The sequence below is a fragment of the Mytilus galloprovincialis genome, chromosome 14, assembly GCF_965363235.1.
Source record: "Mytilus galloprovincialis chromosome 14, xbMytGall1.hap1.1, whole genome shotgun sequence".
NCBI lineage: Eukaryota > Metazoa > Mollusca > Bivalvia > Mytilida > Mytilidae > Mytilus > Mytilus galloprovincialis.
Window position 1 is genome coordinate 70,157,756 of NC_134851.1, and position 23,495 is coordinate 70,181,250.

At 32.8% G+C, this 23,495-nt stretch overlaps 1 protein-coding gene across 1 annotated transcript; it reads right to left on the reverse strand.

The window, feature by feature from the left end:
* On the reverse strand, positions 1-21,277 carry LOC143058455 (uncharacterized). Its single transcript, XM_076231941.1, has 12 exons — positions 21,203-21,277; positions 19,171-19,419; positions 16,899-17,189; positions 14,740-15,102; positions 13,974-14,083; positions 9,562-10,770; positions 8,853-8,892; positions 6,913-7,193; positions 2,667-2,694; positions 1,972-2,274; positions 954-1,229; positions 1-624 (listed from the first exon to the last, which is right to left on the reverse strand). The coding sequence occupies exons 1-12, from the start codon at positions 21,270-21,272 to the stop codon at positions 290-292; spliced, it is 3,555 nt and encodes a 1,184-aa protein (XP_076088056.1). The 5' UTR covers positions 21,273-21,277; the 3' UTR covers positions 1-289.
* Between the last annotated feature and the right edge of the window lie 2,218 nt (positions 21,278-23,495).

A 23,495-nucleotide genomic window follows, 5' to 3' on the forward strand; every position in this document is an offset into this window, starting at 1 on the left:
TCATACTTGTAGCAGGATGTGCACAATTTTTCACAAAGCCGCCGTACTATTAGTGTTACTATTGTCTGTTTTTTTCCCTTATCTACTCATTCACAACTCAAATTTATAGTAGAATTAACAATATATATCTTCATCAAAAAGTAATATTAAGCTCCAAATATTAAAACCAATAGTTATTTCTGTTTTGCAAATATTTCATACTCAGATTATTTATAATATCTTCGTTTCCATAGACAGATCTTCAGATTTTTACATATAGGATAATATACGTATAAGTTACTCTTCCAGTTTAATTGTAACAACCCTGCATAATTGATATATCTCTGCTTGTAACCAATGTGCTTTCTATTTTCTCTGCCAGTTCAGTAGTGACAGAGTCTTCTCGCATAGATTTTAGAAATTCAATAAATCCCTTTTCACTCCCATGCAAAAGGATGTCCATTAGTTTTCTGTTCTTTTGTATTTGTGCTGGACAGGCATTTATCATTTGACTATCAGCTATTGTCAAAATATCAAATGATATTAAATGATCTACTATGTTCTCATGATTTATACAGTGAACGATATTTGAGTAATTCTTCTGTAGACGAACTTTATACACTGGAACATTCCACTCTGACAATCCTACAATTTATTGTTGAGAAGTTTTTATTATCACTTTATATACATGTATATCAATAATAAACAACGAGAGTTTCACGGGAAGTAGAAAATTATTTTGAAAAATCCTAGGAGAAACTTTTGAGGGAAATATCAGCACATAACAAGACCTAAATAAACCGAAAATGTAGAAACAAATACTATATGTTTTTTTTTAAAATTGTACTTTCAAATTGGTACTTTTTGCCTTTCAAAACAAACATTAGATCTTTTTACCTTCAAATGTATCAAGAACACCAATGTAATACAAATACTACTATGTGTGTATTTCCGTCTAGAAAGACAGTTCATACCTTTATTTTGAGGTTCTAATGCTTCACCTGAGCCCTCTTCCTGTGAATCATATTTCAATTCATCTGCTAAATCTTTGTATCCACTTATCCGTAGTGCATCAACAAACACATTATAAGTTGACTCTCCCCTTTTATTCACTAATTCAATCAAGTTTTTATTCTGATCATCTTGTCCAGCATGGTGCTCAATGCGGCGTCTATCATCGGACGATATCACTAAATGTGACATCATATAATCTAAAATTTGACTGATTTCTATATCCTGTATGATTCTCTCTGTATTTGGAAAATATAAATTATATTTGATTAGATTGTTATTACTATTGTAATTAAAATGATTTATAATTTTGTATATTTTCCCACCCCTGGCTGATATCATTATTCAAATAACCACTGAAACATGCGTATACCCACAACAATATTAAAAAACCCAACACGTGCTATTTACTCTTTTAAGTAGCAGCGTTTGCACAAAGTGCATATGAATTATCACCGTTCCACTAGTCATTGACATGCTATGCTTGGTCTGCTTCCAACTGTAGGTTTATATAAAATCAAATTTCCCTTAGGAAGTGGGAACCTTCTTTTATTATAATTTCAAAATTGATCATTAATAATAATAATAATAATGATACTAATTCCTTATTTGAAGAGGATTACGCAGTAAGCTATAACACTAATTGGTAAATTTAAGATTACACAGTAAGCTATAACACTAATTGGTAAATTTAAGATGATAATAATTCCTTATTTGAAGAGGGTTACACAGTAAGCTATAACAATAATTGGTAAATTTAAGAAAGGTTTGATATAATAAATGGCGGTAAAAAAATACTAGAGACTACTGTGATATGATTGTGACCAGTATCTCACGTGACAGTAGATTTTTAGTGGTAAACTATTGGAAGGAATGTAAGTTTACGTGAACAGACAGCTGACCCTTAAATGTAATAATAGTATATAGTTCATGTAAAAAAGTAATATCAAACTAATGGATTAATATTTAGACTATTCGTACCTTCCGCTTGTTCCGCTAATCCTTCCTCATATGTTATGTATGGTATAACACTAGATAATTCAAGGCGATAAAGAGCTTTCAGTAAAACTTCATATGTAGCTTCTGGAAGTCTCCTCCATTTGTTCAGGACCTCCTCAGTTTGGCTACGAAGATTTGTAACATGGTTTCTTTCAATCTGTTGCATCTCAACAACTTTTAGCCCAAGTTCTATTCCAAGTTGATATGTTTGATAACCAATATGATCAGACAATTGCTGTAGATTTGAACCAAATGGTCTTATAAACAATTTCTCCTTTGGTTGGTCTAAAATGTATATATGAACAGACGTATTTATTATTTTCAATCGCAAATGTTATTTTTGGAGCAAGATCTGCTTACCCTTCCAGAGCACCTGAGATCACCCCGAGTTTTTGGCAGGGTTCGTGTTGCTCAGTCTTAAGTTTTCTATTTTGTTTCTTGTGTACTATTATTTGTCTGTTTGTCTTTTTTTCCCCTTTGCGTTGTCAGTTTATTTTTCGATCTATGAGTTTGACTGTCCCTTTGGGATCTTTCGTCCCTCTTTGGTTTTTGTGAAACAGCTTTTCATGCAATCCAGTACTGTTTAACGATTGATCATTCCTAAAAAGGCTAAATCCAGAAACACATGCTTACAAAAGTGCAATTTTCAGTTTAAACTATTTCAAATGATCACTTACCCAAGTCTTTTTGAACTTCTCTTGAAATCTGAAGTTATACATGTATGCATTAGATTATTTTATTAACACATTTTTGAAAAAAACCAAGTTTTTTACTGTACTATCCCTCATATAAATGATTTGGACACTAATTGTTTAATACCATATGTTCACCTTTCAATGTTTTGTTATTTTGACAAAATAATGAAATAATGAAGCAATTAATGTTTTAATGGCAGAAAAAAAAAATAATGTAATTTATATTTTAATATTTGTTAATTGTAAAAATTTGCAGATAATTTCTGCTTTTAAATGAAAATATTCAAATGTTTTAATCTCATTACTTGTCATTCACAATTTGGATAAACCATTTCAAATCATCCGTGAAAGCTGTCGAAATGGTTATTGGGCACGAAAGGTGTAGTAGAGATTTCCAATAAAATGACTTTACTTGGCATAACCGACCTAACTCAACATATTTCGTCCTATTGAATTGAAGCATGACGGAGGGGAGAATACACTGCATGCATGTTTTGCTCTTTAAACTCGAATTTTTTCCTGGAATATAGTTTATATAAAAATCAACCCCAACTATTTTGTTTAATATTTGAATATTTTGCCATCAAATTTTGAATGATTTGATTGACAAAAATTTTATAATGGAATAAGTAAGTTAGCAACATGTAATCGCATACACCCATCATTTCTTGTCATTTCACTCGACCCATACTTTAGTTCTTCTCAAATTATGAATTTTAAAAACTACCTAGACAAAATCTAGCATGAAAATATTAAAATAATAAATTCCGAAGCGAGAAGGTTGTCTTTTTTGTTTGTTTTGAAAAGTATAAGCGTTTAAAGTGGGTTCCAACACACCCGAATGTAAAAGGTGTACTCGACTTTTTAGAAAAAATAAAATTTCTATAATTTAATTGTATGGGACGAGGTTTTTGTCCATATATACGTAAACGTGAATTCGAGGATACAGGGGTAGAGGGCGTACCCCCTCTTTTTCGATCGCTAGATAATTTTGAAAATCTCATATGTTCCACATTATCTATACAAATCTTTAGCTTATAATCGTCCAATTTTTGTTCGCATCGCTCCGCTCGTTTGTATAAATTCAATTATCGGGAACTACACCGTCTTTCAAATATCTTGGATCCGGCATGATCACAAATTGTATTGCACGAACAAGGAATGAAATGGTTGTCGTTTGACTTTGATTAATACTTTTTAAAAACAACAATTTATGAATATTAAACATCTCGCATGTTTAAGACTACATACTGATTGGATTTTTTCCTTGATTAAGAAGTTCACTATTTATTTTAATTCCAAAAAACAAATCATCATGAATTATTTGCCGATAAAGTATCTTTAAATTTATAGAAAATTTATATAATCTGCTATACAGTCATGACCACTAATGGTCCTACATACACTCCGTTCTTTTTACATGACAAAAGGTTTTGTTTTTTAAACTGTGCATACATTTTTTATACTTAATTTGTGAAATGTACAAAAAAGGTGTAGTGTGATTGCCAATGAGACAACAAGAGACTAAATGACACAGAAATGTTAATTAACTATATGCCACTGTACTGTTTTAAACAATGAGCAAAGCCCATACCGCATAGTCAGCTTTAAATGGCCACAAAATGACAAATGTAAAATGAGAAAACTAACGGCCAAATTTATGTTAAAAAATATTAACGCAAATTCAACAACAAACGATAAGCACTGCTAGAATTACAGGCTCGTGACTTGGGACAGACACATCCATACTAGGACAGTGGTGTAACCATACGACATAATGTCAATATTATTAACTATTTATTAGTTTTAGTCGTTTTTAAGATAGTGTTCAGCAGCTGTGGATACTTTCAGATCGGTACATGGAGTTTATTTTGAAATACTAGAAATTGCTGTTTTTATGCTTCGTTTCAGTTTCACAAGTCAATCCATTTCTTACTGTTTTAATTGTGGCATGATCATTTAATAAACATACTTTTGTGTATCTCTTTGGGCTTTAACTTGGACTTTTATAAAAACTACAATGTACTTTATGTAGCATAGAGATGCATGAACTGAATTTTAATGTGCGTATTGTTATTCTTTTACTTTTCTACATTGGCTAGAGGTATAGGGGGAGGGTTGAGATCTCATAAACATGTTTAACCCCGCCGCAATTTTGCGCCTGTCCCAAGTCAGGAGCCTCTGGCCTTTGTTAGTCTTGTATGATTTTAAATTTTAGTTTCTTGTGTATAATTCGGAGTTTAGTATGACGTCCATTATCACAGTACTATTATGCATATTTTAGGGGCCAGCTGAAGGACACCTACGGGTGCGGGAATTCTCGCTACATTGAAGACCCATTGGTTGCCTTCGGCTGTTGTTTGCTCTATGGTCGGGTGGTTGTCGCTTTGACATATTCACCATTTCCTTTCTCAATTTTATGCGTACATAAATAGGCCAAAATATCAGATAAGAATTAAGCCTCAAGTTATAATACTAACGACGAAGAAGCCTCAAGCTATATTCAATACATGTACTTACGACAGAGATTTAACCTCTTGGTATAGTACCTATGATGATGATAATATAGATGTATGTCTTATATCAAGCGACAAATATTACATTTATATTAAGGATGATGAAATGATAATGATAAATGCATATACCTTTTTGTACATGACCAAAACTTAGAGTCGCATTTTCATATGAAAGGTAACAAGAGAGCGTAACCGCTTTACACACACTTGTCTGTTTACGAGTAAACCATAACCTGCTATTACTCGTGAATGCATCATGCTTCCTGTAGAAGCCGAAAAAGTCTTAAAGTTATTCGACCAGGGTTCAAAATAATTGAACCCTTATTGAGGCTAGCCTGCTAACAGTCAATCCCATATATTAGTATATAACTATGAATGTAAAATGTTTTTTTTTCAGTCATGTATCACCTTCACCACTGATGATCCTGTCAATGGATCTGTCACAGACTTGTCACTTTAAAATATACATACCTCCAAAGCGAGACAAAAATTGAAAGGAAATCGGTCGCTGACTCAATCAATAGATGTGATAGTTTTAGAATCCACTTCTTATTGGACAAGTAAGAGTAAAAGAAAATTCCCATAAAGGCTGAAGTGGCATTATACATATATATTATACATGTTATAGTTGTCTCAAAAATGTAACAAGTATGTAAATTAGATTTCTCATCCACTTTTAATCAGAGACATTTGAGGACAGGATATGTTTAGCCAATTACTATGTACTTTAAACTGATAGTTTTCTATCCACAGTGGTCAATGTTTATACGCAGATTAGTCATCAGTTGCTAATCAAGTACACCTTCCAAAATTACAATCTATTTAACGAATTGGGGTACAGATTTATTTACATATATTATTATCAATTATTACAATATTCTTTTATTTTTAATGTTCGTTGACTTTCATTTGAAAGAAAGGTGTTTGTCAACTCATAAAACTCAAAATTTAAAGAAGTAAAAGACATGTATCATTTTTTTTATAAATATGCACATCCCGTTGTCGTATCGTACTTCGTTTTGCCTGTTGAAAGAAAAAATAATTCGGAGATTGTAAATAAAGGAGATTAACTGCAGGAGAACAGAACATTTGAAACGATGCTTTAAAAACTATGATGCAATCCCAGTTATTAACTTTAACAGAGACACATTCTGATTAGCACTTCGAGTTAAATTTTTCTGAAATTGCTAAAATAGTCTACCTAATAATAATACTCCCGGAATTTAAATATTATAAAACATTAAGAAAATAAAAAAGAAAAAGAAGAACGGACACCATCTGATAACGACAAACAAAAGCAATAAAAATATCAAATAATAAAATGTTCATTAAATTTTGCAAAGTATTTCGGAAAAACAAACTCATTGTCATACCATGAAAGACAACTCAAATAAATCGTATGATAGATATAGATACCTATATATACGTGGTCGTATGACAGTGAAGTTTAGGCGGGAATCTCAATAATCACGTGATATATAAAAATCATGATTTCTTTCGTTTTTCATCATCTTGTAGATACTTGATATTGATAAAAGTTATTATGAATGGGTTTTATAGTTTAGGAATACTTAGTTAAAACTTGACAGACGCATTTAACAAAATTAATAGGTTAGCAATAACCGGTCCCGTTACGTTCGTGGTTTAAGTTAGGTACGTATGTCATTTTATTGGAAAACTCTAGTATTACATGATTATCATCACATGTGTACCTGACATAATATGTGGATGTCAATATCTTCCTCTTTCATACTTTGCTGAATCTGATTGAATGAAGCATATAGTGTGTTCTTCTTCCAATCATGTAAAGCTTTGATTTTTATATCAAAAGACTCTTTGTTTTTTGACTCGTTAATAATTTCCCATGACCTAGCCGGTTTCTTTTCCTTTAGGTGCATATATATTTTTCGTATTTCTTCCATTGTCATTTCAGCTGCTAAGCGTCCCAAGTGTCTATCATCTGGATTGCTGTCTAACCATGCCATATCTAGACCTGTAATATATTGAAACTTAATTCACAAGCTCGTACTATTTTTTTAATGTCTGCTTAAGGTGGTACCCAACACTTTCACTAAAATTAATTTGGCTCGTTTAATTTTCATAAAATTTTGCCAAAGTATTTACTTTGACCCTTTAACAAAAATATTAAAATATAAAATTTTTTGAACCAACCGTTTTGTCAGAAAAATTACACTGGTTATATAGCAGTTTGACAAACACCAATTTTGATCATTGGGAAGCTTAATATTCCCTTTACATTACAACGCAATTAAAACGTTTAGCTGACATTACAGAGTTATCTCCCTGTAGTGTTAGGTACCACCTTAAGCTATAACAGTAGATAAGAAATCATGGACTTTCCAGTTTAACTGTAATGTATAGTTCAAAATTAATAATGAGCAGCGATAAAGGAGATAGAATCTAAAAATACGAAAAACCAGAGGATATACATTGGTCAATACTAAGTATTTCAAAAATACACTTAGCAATTTGACAACTGATAGGTTACTGGTTCAATTATGTTAATCTAATGAATGATTTGTTTTGATTTTATAGGTTGGCATGTGTTGATATTTTAATGTCATTTATGTACATCAATCAATTGGCATGCGTAGATACATAAATGTCATTTATGTACATCAATCAATTGGCATGCGTAGATACATAAATGTCATTTATGTACGTCAATCGATTGGCTTGCGTGGATAGATAAATTTCATGTATATGTATGCAATATGTACATGGTGTAATTGTTATTTATCATAATAATTTTTGTTCAAGTATCACTGACGAGTCTTCTGAATATTAAAGGTGTCTTGTGTTAAAATTATAAGTCTGGTATTTTCGATGATTTTATTAATACAAGTCTAATATCTGATTTGTATTTAACCTTATTGATTGGTGTGTGTTGATTGATCACTATCATATATTAAAATGTGCATCCAAAATAAGATTTGTATTAAACCTTATATGTGTAATACCACCATTGATTATCCCCTATTAGTTTTTGATAAATTTGCATTTTCTCAAGAAATGTGCAGACATTTTCTTTGTTTCAAATACAGAAATACTTGACCTGAGTAAAGTTTAATCCTGTCCAGTACTATAGAAAAAATTTCACATTTAATTGCATATAAGAAAACAACCATCAATGGAAGTTAAGCAATCATCTCCTTTATACACGTGTACAAGCTCTAGTAACCATGTAACCTCAAATGTTTTGTTTTTATAGAAACCCCAAATAAAATATATAGTTCCATGAAATACCCAATATATATGTCTATGACCCAGAAATATTTTACTGCAATGAAATGAGGATTAATTACCAACAACTGTCAAAATCAAGGGACTATTTTTCTCAACCCTTTTTCTTATGCAACCGGATATGACGTACTATGATTTGGTGGTATTACACCTATAGATTAGCATGTGTTGATACGTTACTGTTTCGCTTGTGCATGAAACATCTGATTGGACTTCGACCTTATCAAAAGGTATGTGTTTATATGCTTATATACAAAATATCTGATTTGCCTTGATTCATATTGATTTTATTTTCTCATTGCTCTCTCTTCAAAATTTTCTTTTATGTTTATAAACGAACACACACACCTTTAAAATATAATGTTGGTAATATTAAGATATGTCTTACCTGGACAATCTTCTAGGCATCTGTCACCCTCCGTATGTGACTGTAAGATAAGATAAACTGAAGTTGTATGTTTATGCAGTTATGATATCTTAACCCTAATATGATTGATCTGCAAGTATTGATGTTTCAGTGGCTTTTGTATTTATACTAACTAGAAATGGTGAGTGTTCTTAAATTAGCATTTTGACTTTTTTCCAAAATGGTGATTGAGCTCTTTCTTACAGATGTTTAAAGACTGGTTCGGTTCTAATACAACCTTGAATTTCAAACATTTAGAATTGAGCGTTCCTGATGAAGATCAAATCAGAAAAGCACCTTGGACGCATGAAATTAAGAAATAGTTTTGTTTGGTTCTTTATCAACTCATTTGTATAATCCAGTCAATGTTTATACTTCATGTACTTATAAACAATGGTATAATCCAGTCAATGTTTATACGTCATGTACTTATAAACAACGGTAAATACAGTAATGTTCAGACCGTTGACTTGTAGTAAGTTAAGATCAGTTCATGGGTTAGAGTTAGGGTTAGGGTTAGGGTTATTGCAAGGAGAAGTCGGAAAATTTACTGAAACACTGAACACATCTAAATAATTGCTCTAACTTTTCATATGGTTATAAGTTCAAAATGACCGTTCAAACCTTCAAAAGGTAATTGACTCTTCATTCAATAGCAAAAAGTTAAAAACATTCTATAAAAGATAGATACCTTGTCTGCAAACCATCTGGACACACTATTAGTCTTGTGTATTCTATTGTGATCTGGGCATGTCCATTCCTCCTTAGATCTCAACATGTGGTCAAAAAAGCAAAGATCTGACCCACAAACTATACCAATTTGAATGGTAAAAGGCAAATCTCTAGTACAATCAGAATCTTCTGAAACTGAGAAATAGAAATTGGAAATGCGTGTAATGGCATGTGTGAGGCATTCCTGAGCTGTTGATGCTATTGTTGGTACAATGGAATTTTGGCTTTCTTTGTGAGAAAGAGAAACTATGATTCTGTTTCCCTGAATGTCAATTCTCATATCGTGTTCATTATCAATTGTAACATCAGCACTGTCAGTAAAGATCATCAGACGACTTGATTTAGTGCTGATTCGAAGCTTCCAAATTGATATGAAAGTCGCAATGAACCGGTAAAGGATAGCAGGTGGCACAACTTCCTCTTTAAACCTATAAGCCAGATGTATGCTTCTGTCAAAATCTATGTGTGAGTTGTCTTCTCTTTTGGTTCTAATCATGCATGGAACTAAGAACAATTCTGATTCATATTCATCGACTTTTTGTCGACAAATTATGTCCAAATGTACTAACATTTCTACCATATATTCTGTATGCTCTGAGATCTCCTTGAAACAGTCTTGTTTCCATATTTCGTATAAATCCTTTTTCCGCAATTTTCCACTTTCCTTAAGGTCTCCAAGTACCTCAGTGAGATGTTCTGGCCAAAATTGTTCATCAGTAACGATGGAACGTAGCACGTCTACCAAAAACACTGGATCTATGATAACGTTATCTCTCAAGCAAGCTTCATCGAAGTAGATCAGTTTGCCAAGGGCATGGTTAACCTTCAGAAACTTTTGTAGCTGATCAGGGGTTAATGCATGTTTTTCATTCTGCTGGTTAAGGTCCTTCAGTTCACCAATGGATAGGACTTTCTTTTTTTCCTCTACTTTTTTGGCTAATTGAAGTTCAAGGGGTACAAACTTGGTTGGCATTAATTCTCCGCAACTAGGATGGTCTAATGCAACTTCCACCAACTGCTTCTTCAATGTGTCTAATTCTTCGTCCTCTTTGTTTCTTGCATCCACAAAAATAAGTGGTTGATATTGAAGATGTTGTTTTCCTCCATGATTTTCAAAGAGTTTTTCAATTGAGGTTACTAAGATTCGTCTCTGTTCCTCAATATCACCCTAAAATATACACAAATGAAAAATGTATATATACAATTCAGTGAATCAAGCGATACTAATGATTTATTGTGTGAACAGGATAGTCAAAACTGTTTTCCTCTCACTAAAACTATTCTATCACATTTGCTTAAAATGAAATTGTAATTGCAAGAGTTCCAAAAATGAATTCCTAAAGCCACGGTCACACGTTACCGGATAGCTCGAACGGACGCCTAACGGATAACTTGTTTTCAATCCGTTCATGTCCGTTAGACGTCCGTTCATATCCGTTGCATGTTCGTTAAGCGTACGCTTTATTCGTCGACGTCCGTTCTGTCCTGTGGAAAATATTGAGCATGTTCAAAACTTTGAACGGACGTCCAACGGATAAAATGTCCGTTGAACGTCCGTTAGGCATCCGTTTTGTACGGTACTCGTCCGTTTCGTTTCCGTTTTGTATCCGTTACGTGTCCATTATACATCCGTTGGAGGTCTGGAAGATAAATTCACCAACGGACTTCTGCCGGACGTTTAACGGATAAAACGGATGTTGAAGGGATAAGAAACGGACTTCTACCGGACGTATAACGGATAAAACGGATAATGAACGGATCTGAAACGGATAAATGCCAATTGAAAATTTTGCGTCAGAAATGCCAATTATTGGTATGTCAGATTTCTCAAGGTTCATGAATTCTTATTATTCATAATCGATCTTAGAGTATAGGCACGTCTTCACAATCAAGCAGTTCTTATTCAGGCAAAACACTGCCCTTTGGCGGAATTTTGAAGAACAAACCAAAACCAGTTACACAGACACATTTTGAATATTTATGCGATTTAAATGTATTATTATTGTCGCCTTTGATTTTTCCGTATATCTCGTTCATCCGTTTTATCCGGTACGCTTCCGTTAGGTGTCCGTTATATGCGGTACTCGTCCGTTGGATGTACGTTCGACATCCGTTCTGTCCGGTACGTTTCCGTTTCTCGTACGTTGCATATCCGGTGTGTGTCCGTTATGCATCCGTTACACGTCCGTTTTATTCGGTCAGTACATCAACGGATTCCCAACGGATAACAATTTTGTCAACGGACAACTTTTATTTTCATCCGTTAGGCGTCCGTTCGTGCTATACGGTAAGGTGTGACCGAGGCTACATGGATAACAGTTGACCATATACTGTCACATGGACTTTAACTATTTTATGGAGATAAGCCCAAAAATGTCTTCAAACTACATTTAATAAGTCAAGCCACAGCGGCCATGATTTATGATGGATCAAATCTCAGATGCACCTTTTTTTTAAAAACAGAATGTCCCACAAAACGTCCAGGCTAATGTTTTTTTGAAGTTTCAGAGATCTGTACTTTCAACAACTTTTAAACTCTTTACGACGAATGATTTAGTCTAGAACGATTATATATTTTTTAAAACCCTACATAGCTACAATACATTTTACATGTTTTCAAGGATCTACACATCTGTTTCATCATTTGTAATTTTATTTTGAAAATCAATTACTCATTTCTACTGGGTCGATGCCACTGCTGGTGGACGTTTCGTCCCCGAGGGTATCACCAGCCCAGTAGTCAACACTTCGGTGTTGACATGAATATCAATAATGTGGTCATTTTTATAAATTTCCTGCTTACAAAACTTTGAATTTTTCGAAAAACTAAGGATTTTCTTATCCCAGGCATAGATTACCTTAGATGCATTTGGCACAACTTTTTGGAATTTTGGATCCTCAATGCTCTTCAACTTTGTACTTGTTTGGCTTTATAAATATTTTGATATGAGCGTCACTGATGAGTCTTATGTAGACGAAACGCGCGTCTGGCGTACTAAATTATAATCCTGGTACCTTTGATAACTATTTACACCACTGGGTCGATGTCACTGCTGGTGGACGTTTCGTCCCCGAGGGTATCACCAGCCCAGTAGTCAACACTTCGGTGTTGACATGAATATCAATAATGTGGTCATTTTTATAAATTTCCTGCTTACAAAACTTTGAATTTTTCGAAAAACTAAGGATTTTCTTATCCCAGGCATAGATTACCTTAGATGCATTTGGCACAACTTTTTGGAATTTTGGATCCTCAATGCTCTTCAACTTTGTACTTGTTTGGCTTTATAAATATTTTGATATGAGCGTCACTGATGAGTCTTATGTAGACGAAACGCGCGTCTGGCGTACTAAATTATAATCCTGGTACCTTTGATAACTATTTACACCACTGGGTCGATGCCACTGCTGGTGGACGTTTCGTCCCCGAGGGTATCACCAGCCCAGTAGTCAACACTTCGGTGTTGACATGAATATCAATAATGTGCACGTGGTCATTTTTATAAATTTCCTGCTTACAAAACTTTGAATTTTTCGAAAAACTAAGGATTTTCTTATCCCAGGCATAGATTACCTTAGATGCATTTGGCACAACTTTTTGGAATTTTGGATCCTCAATGCTCTTCAACTTTGTACTTGTTTGGCTTTATAAATATTTTGATATGAGCGTCACTGATGAGTCTTATGTAGACGAAACGCGCGTCTGGCGTACTAAATTATAATCCTGGTACCTTTGATAACTATTTACACCACTGGGTCGATGCCACTGCTGGTGGACGTTTCGTCCCCGAGGGTATCACCAGCCCAGTAGTCAACACTTCGGTGTTGACATGAATATCAATAATGTGGTCATTTTTATAAATTTCCTGCTTACAAAACTTTGAATTTTTCGAAAAACTAAGGATTTTCTTATCCCAGGCATAGATTACCTTAGATGCATTTGGCACAATTTTTTGGAATTTTGGATCCTCAATGCTCTTCAACTTTGTACTTGTTTGGCTTTATAAATATTTTGATATGAGCGTCACTGATGAGTCTTATGTAGACGAAACGCGCGTCTGGCGTACTAAATTATAATCCTGGTACCTTTGATAACTATTCTAAGGCAGGAAAATGTGGGAAAAAAACTTCAAACACTCTGACTGTGAAAATCCCATAATCTAGGCTAAAATCTGACAGCTGATCAGAATACCGCAAACAATTTCATTATGGCATGTTCATAAATTCAACTTATTTCATTCTTTTTTGAAGAGTCATGGACATAGGAAAAAAACGGACAGATGAGTTGTTAACCCAAAAGTTAATTGTAACTCTGTCAGACATGTCAAAGTATTAGAGTTACACAGTTCTTGAATTAATGTGAGTACTTACTTTTACTTGATCTTTGTGTGTTGCAACAAACTTGATTTTTGGGTATCCTCCATTTTCGGCCGAAGTCTTACAATATGTAAGGACTGAATTAACCCAATGGACAAGATAGACTGCAACAAACACGCATGCATGTTGATATGTTTGAAAGTATAAAATTGCCTGCCAATAATTACTGAACAATAGGTATTTATAAACAACTGAAAATAACTGATTCTCATTACCACTATCTAATCATATCAATTGAAGATATCTTTTCAATAGTTAGCAGCATTGTTGAATTAAAACAAATCATTTCTGTTGTTAGCTTATTTATCTTTCCTTTGAGGTGAACATATTTTGTATTCTCGCAGACATAGCTTTTAACAATACTTTGTATATATTTGTAGGAATCATAAACTGAATTACGCAACAAAAGAATGTAGGGTTTAAGCATACTCAGTTTTATACATATTAGCATTCACAAATTGGTCTTCCGCTCTTTGTGTTCAAATTTTAAGAAAGGAAAATGAAATTTTTCATTATTTATACGGGATAAAACAAACTTCGATCAGTTCATCTAGATGTTACAAACAATACCAGATTTTGTATTGCTGACTCTGTGGCTGTATACATCTTCACTAAGGAGCCTATTGTTTTTTATGTTGAGGCCTTTTGTGCTCAAGGAGAGCTTAGGCAATCTACAGTTTACCTATATCGAAAGACTATAAAATATATCTTTGTATTGAACAAGACGGATTGTTTTACCCATTAATAAATGATAACATACCTGCAGTATTCTGTTGATTATTACAGCCAGGTAAGTCTTTGTAGTCAGGTATGTCGTCATGGATACCCTTACTACCATTAAAGATTAATACAAAAGTGCCTCTGCTAGATATAAAGAGTTGGTGTGTCAAGTGATATATCTTTTGACCACCAAAGTCCCATAAATCAATGGGGACAATTATCATTTCGTAATTGCCTTTATTACATTCAGATCGGATTAGTTTAATAATTTCATCCTCTGACATGTCCTTGGCAGTCAATATATCTTCCGAGTCTCCCCTTTTCCCAGCACTATCATCTCTAGTAGCTCCATGCATCAGAGCACTTTCATCATTTGAAGATTTAAGATGAGCAACATTTTGACCTGAAAACAAAATATATAAGTTGCTTTGTGTATGTAAGAACTGAATATAAGGTTAAAGATAATCGTGTATGTTTTTTTTAAAATTTCCTAGATATTGAAAAAAAAATAATTGCTCATTTACAAATTTGTCAAACAAGTTTTGTAAACAGACAAATCATTATTCACAAAGCATTGTTTCACTTTTCAAATGTTTTGACTTTTGAAATGTTTTGCAATGATATTCATTTCAGCAGTCATGTCTTGATACAATTAAATCAATGATTCAAAAACATAGATTATTTTATAGATCTTTGAAATGATACATGTACGGGCTAGACCATTTTACACACAAGGGTTAGACTTGGAATATAATATAGTTACCGTAGGACTTTTCCATTCTTGGCAGTAAAAAAGTTGTTAAAATTGGTAATGCATTTTGCTGTGTGAGGTGTATTAAGATACAACCACGTTCAGTGAGGATATGTGTCGCAAAAAATAAATGATGACATCTATGTTCTGGCATAGGGTTATTAAAATTAATAGTTTGCAGTGTGCTTGTTGATACGACTCAGATAGAATGTTGTCTAAGAACTTCAACTTTAAAAGTTTGAAATTGGCCTTTTTGACTATAATAGTAAAATATATAAAATATAAATACATGAAAATTATTTTTTGTTGAATTTGAAAAAGTGGTTAATTTAAAAGACCCCGATTTGTGACGATTTGAAAGCTGGTCCTTAACTATAAAATCTAAATACATGTTTCGATTCAGCAAATACAAAAATCTATTATTTCATTTTTAAATATTGAACAAAGTCTCATTTTGGATTCTCCTAACCTTAATGATGACCAGTTTGAAAAAGAGTCCAAAATTCAAAATATGAACACATTACATTGATAGATTCCGCATTTTAAAGAACAAGAAGAATTCAAGTCTTTTAATTAGAACCCGATTGATATTGCTCTATAAAAAAACCAATTAATTCAAAGTAGAAAAAAAAGTATCGTTTACCCCTTTTAGTAAAGTATTTAGGGTTTAACCCCTAAAGTCATTCCAAGCTTTCCCTTTTTAGTACAGAGCCTTCGAGTTTAAATTTCACAGAGACCAATAGTCTTTAACATCAGTTATTGTCAGGAAACATGGAAATCTATGTCTTTATGGCCGTTACTTCCTTCACAGTTTGAGTATAATCCCCAAAAAAATTCTAAACCTTCCTTTTTAGTATGACACCTTTGGCTATAACTTCATTGAAAGCCATAGATTTATACACAAGCTATTGTCCGAGAACATTTAAATTCTATTCTTTTTATCCTTTTTAACAGATTTGGCAATAATAACCAAAATAAAGCCCAACCCTTTATTTTGATGTATAGGACATTGTCGTACACATGTACAATTTCACAGATATCCATACATTTATACACAAGTCCTGTAACATAAAAAATACTTTTTGTTGGACCCCTCCTTCCAAAACAGTTTGGACAATAACACAAAAAAATCCCAACTTTTCGGTTGTGTCGTGACACCTTGTGGTACAAGTTCATAGAGATACACAAATAGTTTTCCAGCAGCATATGCATCCTAGTTTTTGGTTCTTTTAGACAATTTTGGCCATAACCATCAAAATCAATCCCAACCCCTTGTTTGAAGAATAGAACCTTCTAGTAAAATTTCGCAGCTATTCACTGTTTAACGACGTTATTGGTTAACATAAACTGTGACATGGACAAAATTAAGCACAACACTGACAAGAAAGACCAGACGACTACACAATATGGCATGAATCATATTTACACATAATATTAACAACACATACCTTTAAATTCTTTCTGTTTTCGACCTGGGAGACTGAAGAAAGCTTTCAACCTTGACGTTATCGTATGAACACCTGGATTACTGATATTAGACTTAACACCACTTCGATCAGGCATTTCCTCTATACGTTTTGCAGCCCCTAGACTGGAAGATACAGAACCTTTGCTTTTGATTTCCTCCCTATTTTTAGCATCATCAGTATCTGCCACTTCCTCGATAGATTTTACAACACCTGGAATTGCCATTTCTTTACTTCGTAGTAAACTTTGCACTGTTGCATTCAAGATAGTCCCTGAAATATGTTATCTGATGTATCATACAAAAGTTCGTTTCAAAGAAATGTTTTTAATCATTGCAAAACATAAATTCACATCTACTAAGGGTATAATCTTAGATTAAGACATATGTTTAAGAAAGACACTGAATGGTTACATGTGATCACATTGCAAAGAGTTATCGATGACAACTGAATGCTGATTACGATTACCTCTGTCCCTGAAATAATGTATATCGGATTAATAAAACAAAAGTTCATTTCTAAAACGTGTGTTATGATATATTGATTCGCGTCAACTTAAGAAATACTTAGATTACCAAATATGGTTAAGAAAGTCATATCCTGGTTACATATGATCACATTGCAAAAAGTAATCGATAACTAATTTCTAATTACGATTACCCATCCCCCTATATGACACAACACAATGTAAAACATTTCGAACAAGTAATTAAGGGTAAACCTAGGGTTTAGAATTGAATGCTGATAGTTGTATGCCTTATATACAGTGGGAAATATGTCATGCATTTTCAGGACGCGAACAAGTTAATAATAAATAGAATAGGTAGGTCCAGTAAACGATGCAGTCCAGGATGAAGGTCAGCGAAATTAAGACTGCCACTGTAAAACGAGGTTTAAATGGAAACTTAGATGACATTATCTCTACTTGAGGCATCGGATTTAACATCCCCAAATAATGGCCATTCTAAATGCTTGTGAATTTTATGCATCTCACAACCAAACGGACGGCTCACTTTTAGGAGGTCACTGTCGTTTGAGACCAAAGGTGACAATATTTCTTTTGCCTGGTCTCCCTTAAAAATTAGAATATAAGAGACAAATCTTCCAAATGTATTGGAAGTAATTTGTGCATTTTAACTCAGGCGTAACTGTAACCGCTATTAAGCATTTATGTTGTCTCTATAACATTGATTTTTAAAATGATAAAAAAATCATCTATAAAAATACGACAAGTTTTACTGCAAATATCATTGAAGTATTTTTTCTCAAAGATTGAAAACCAAAAGTTAAAACGTAGTAAATAAACACTCAAACGTGTTAAGTTTTAAAACAAAATATGTTCTAAGTTTTTTTTAATTTCTATTTGCAACATTTAGATAAATTGTTGACAGTTTGAAAATTTAAATGGTAGAAAATGAATGAATATTGAAATTATAAGGTTTAAGCGTTTATTTGATCGGATGAATGCCTTTAGTTTTATATACAAATGGCAAAATGCTACAAGATATAATCTAAACACCAATCCCAGTACCAGCTAATTCTAATATGAATTCAAAATCAGTACAAGATTTTTTCTAAAAATAAAACATAATGATTTCACTGTCTGGCAATGTTTGAAAAATTGAAGTATCTGAGTTGTGCAGAATTTTTGACTTATTCATATTTGCATTCAAGTTATAGAATTCTATATATGTACGTCTTTATATAGTGTCAGATAAGTTGTATGAAAACTTTTGCAAAACAGACAACAAAAATGTTAGAAATTATTATAAATTAAGGAATGTATCTCCCTCATGCAAAGCTCTGATTCCTTTCACGGATTTGGCTATACTTTTTGGACCTTTTGGATGTATTGTCAAAATGCGCATCTGGTGCAGAAAAATTGGTACCGTTAATGTTGTTATTATATATGTCTATCAGTGATTTTCGAACGTTTCACAATGTTTAATTATGGTAACCCCAAAATAGTCATATGCAGTAAGTTTAAGAAGAATCAAACATAATAATGTTAGGCTTACCAAGGATTTACCACCAAAGGTCAAAAGAGTAAGTAAAGACGATATAATAGACGGAAACCAACGAATAAAACAAAGAATTAAGTTAATTTCAAAGTGTAACTCGAGATACATTTTCACCTCACATTATAAATCGAACTTTGAACTGAAATCTTGGTTCAATCCCTTACTCAAAATTAAACCAATTACTCTGAGATGCATATCCTCAGTCTATTTCTATAGTCTTAAAATTTACCTACCCTTTTCCAAGAAAACCCAACAACGTTCTTTTATATTCATTCCAGCTCTGCCGAGGTAAATCCATATACCATCTGTTGACTCTCGCTGCTCTGGAGCCTCATCTCCCACTAGAATTTTGGCTAAGCATGTCTTGCCAACACCAAATGGACCGGTAAGAAAAACACGGTTCCAGTAACATTTGTATGATCCGCTGCTTAACAGACCTTGAAATTCCATATCAGAAAATATCTGTATTTCTTTGTTGGGTCCTAAATGTATTAAACCGAAAAAAATGTAAGATATGAAATTCAAACATCATTTTTTATTGTTCTCTTGCTGACACAAATACAAGCAGTATAAACAAGAAGATACACAGGGTGTTATCCATCATATATGTTTAGATCGTTATAAATTTTACAAATATCACAAGCTAACACTGATTTATAAATTTAAAAGTATCATTCGAGCTGTACGTAGTACAATTCAACATTATAAAGTTCTACATCAAATGTCGAATCATGCCTTATTACAAACAAATTATTGACACAGAGATATGTCTTGCCGGAATAAATTAAAACAAATGCTTATTATCCCAGTCTACAGACTATGATGTAGTTGGCAGGGCCTAAAAAATGTTAAAAAAACTGAGAATAACAGACAGTTACATAACTTTATAGAAAATATCGTCGTTTATTATATATGTTTATTATGTAGTTCCTTTTAATACAACTTAGGCAGAAAAACTGAATATTGCTTATTGCTTATTAATTCAATCACTTGACCATGTCCTATTGAATATGGCCTCAAAACAATCTTCAAACTGATATGAATTGATAGTAATAAAAATCTCTATATGTCGCCTTCCTCAACTTTCTTTGCAGTTGAAAAAAATGAAACATTAATAGGTGACTAAAAAATCAAGCTGAGTTGGTACTTCACAAATTACAGAAATTTTGACAGTAAGTGACTTCCCTAAAGATCTCAAAAAAGAAAAATTGTACACATCAACGTCATAAAATTGATAAACCGAAAATGAAATCATATCAGTACAGAAGATGACAAAATGTGAAAATAATCCTTTCAAAATAAAAAAAAAACCCTCATCAAATAGCCTAGCCTTGCAGTTTTCACAACAGATGCGCCTTTCGTCCAAAAATAATAAAAGTATAATGACATGAATTTAGCAGGAAGTTATTGTCTAGATTAAGTGAAAAATGCTTGCACAATACAGAAGCATAGAAACTTATCACAAAATACTAGCCCACTCAGTAATGAGTACAGTAGATAAAATTAAAACCAAAGAGACTATGTTGAAGGATCGCTAGCTCCTTAAAATCCAATGTCAAATAAATTACACATTCTGAACGATATTACCAAACAGGAATTGACAGCCAAATAGAAATCCTTTACACAGTTAAAATAAAACAAAATTCTAGTACAACACATAGGAGTCTCAGGATAAACGAATCTACGTTGTTTAACGATATTAAAACTAGCGTTACTGAGGAGGGTATTTCAAAGGAAACTTAAGTGAGTGGTAATGTGAGGAGAAATGTCTCTGGATTTAGTAAAAGCTAACAGGGCTGAGAACTAACAAGTACTAAAAAATATAGGAGTTATCGATCTCCATATTGAGTACTCGTGTACTCTTTGCCGTCCCATATATATACAGCATGTACATAATGTATGAGTATATTTAAACTCATCACAGATACCAGGACTAAATTTAGTATATACGCCAGACGCGCGTTTCTTCTACAAAAGACTCATCAGTGACACTCGAATCCAAAAAAGTTAAAAAGGCCAAAAATAGTACGAAGTTGAAGAGCATTGAGGACCAAAATTCCTAAAAGTTTTGCCAAATACAGCTAAGGTTATCTATGTCTGAGGTAAAAAAAAGCCTTATATGCCTTGTATGAGTTGATCATATAAAACAATGTAAAATTTTCATTTTCATTTTACTATTAAATAACTTTTGTTTTTTTCTCAAATCTTTTGATGCCGTCTCACAGATGTATTCCACACATGAAATGAAATCATATACAAACTTACCTTTGATAACTTGTGTTAGACCTTTCTGATGGAAGAATTTTGTGGCCACTTCTGGTTCTTCCTTTGCCATGACAGCCTACAACGCAGCAGACGATATGTTATGGTTATGAATAGGAAAATATTCATTGACTGGAGGCTATATGAGCCAGAATCTGTAACTAAGGGGATCTATTGGAATGTATAATCTGCCCTGAATGATTTTTTTTGGGTAAATGATTCGTGATTTCGTTTAGCCAGGCATTTGTCTCTGTTTTATACCGTGAAAATTCAGATTTCAGCTCGGATCTATCGTACTTAATTTGTAATAATATTTGAATGGAGGACAAAGCAAAGTAAACAAAAATAAACAACTTTTGATAAGCAAGTTGGAGAGAAATATAAATTACACAATACAAAGAACGGGAACAACGTCTACTTTAGGCCTTTATAATCACGTTTTAGTCAATGAAGTGAAATATTATTTTGTTAAAAACTTAATCTTTTGGTAGAACGCTTGAGTTATGAGTGCCAGAAAAAAACCAACCTTAAACTTGTTGGTATTAAAATAGTTGTTGCTTTAAAATCTAATAGTTTTATTTCACTCTACTGTCACTTTAATGAGAAATGTCCTAAAAGAATGAAATTGGCACTGGTAAACACGCAATTTTTCACTCTGTTCTCTATGTAAGTAATCTAAGTCTATCAGAAACACAAAAAAACTGAATTATATATTAATGAATTGATAATTTAATGTTTAATAGAACTTGTCTTCTGATTGGCTAAGAGAATTTTGTTTATCATCTCATGAACATAAGTTTGTCACATGACCGTAACACCATCAATGTGTTTTCATTATGTACTCCTTATTTAACGTGCATCATTTTTAATGCTGTTTCTTTTAGAGACAGAAAAATTATTTCAGTCAGTTGATAAATTTTTGAAATTTTTACCAGCCCACCATTGTCCTGAACTGAACTTGTTCTAAATATATTTATTTATCAAAAAATGTTTATAGAAGAAACAGTTTCTATATGTGTATCTTGACTAGTTTGCTCCTGGCCACATGCGTATACGTCGCAAAAATGACATTAAAAACAAATATTACAGACAGCGACTTATAACAAGTAGTGAATTACAGCCCCTTGACAAGGGACATCGACATACAAATTAAGGCGTGGCCAAAAATCTTTATGAGCGCTTATTTCTCCCAAACATCAAAAATATGTCTCATAGTGTCTCTGTGCGGCAGCACATTTAAGGCCAAAACAAAACAAAATACGTCTTATCATTTCCATTTTTTCTGCCTCATAATTCCTAACCTTAGACTTTTTATTGGTACATAATATTCATGAAAAATAGACAGTATCAATATAACATCTTCTCAAATGTTTTATTAATCAATAGTTTTATACACGTTAGTCCGTAGCTGTATACTAGATATCCTTATGTTTCAACTCTATCGAAAATATGTTTTTTTTTGTTATGCCAAACACTATCTGTTTTTTATTAAACAAAGTATTCTTTTTCACTTTTTCAACTCGAACGTTACAAACTACATTTCAAGAAATGTGTTTACGGAACACATACCCCGTAACAAGAGAACTGTTATATTGATGCCACGCAAATTTGACCTTTACCTGTGTTTTGTGGAAATAAGCATCGTGTGTCAAATATTAAAAACAACACGTGTAATAATTATATGCATCCGAAGCGCTATTCTTGTTTTCTTGCTTTTATTTCATCAGGAACGCTCAAAGCCAAATATTTGAAAGCCGATGATGTATAAGTACCGAAACAGTTGAAGAGGTATGTGTGAAAAAGACATAAAAAGAACCAAATCTATCTAAGGTCAACTTTGCACGAGGGAGTTAAAACATTAGTTTCTTTATAATTACAAATTTATAAACGGACAATTTTAGAAAGGGTTTGTTATAAATCATGTAAGTACCGAAGTACTGACTACTTAGCTTGTATAGACTTCATAACATTTGATAGAGGCAAACTCAAGTAAGAAAATGGAAACTAATTTTGGGATGAACGTTCGGATAGACATACAGACATATTAACGTAACAGTAAAATGTTGAAAGTTTTCAGATATTTTCTAAATTTTGCTGTTGATAAAAATCAGTGTAAACATATACTGTATTATTTTTTGATTATTTTATATAATATGATAAGACAGAACATTTACCTTGAGGAAACTCATTACTTCTATCTTTCCTTTTTTCACCTTAGATATATAGTTGTCGTCTTTATTTGCAGCCAGCATATATGGAGTGTTACCCTATAAAATAATCTTAAACCTGTATCTAT

Bases quoted from the DNA above. Each gene is read 5' to 3' on its own strand.
- LOC143058455 (XM_076231941.1), bottom strand. From the start codon at position 21,272: ATGGCAAAGGAAGAACCAGAAGTGGCCACAAAATTCTTCCATCAGAAA. The intron at 17,190-19,170 runs GTAGGTAAATTT...AACATATTTCAG, and splicing joins TTGGGTTTTCTTGGAAAAGG to GGACTATCTTGAATGCAACA. The intron at 10,771-13,973 runs GTAAGTACTCAC...TGTATATTTTAG, and splicing joins CACACAAAGATCAAGTAAAA to GGTGATATTGAGGAACAGAG.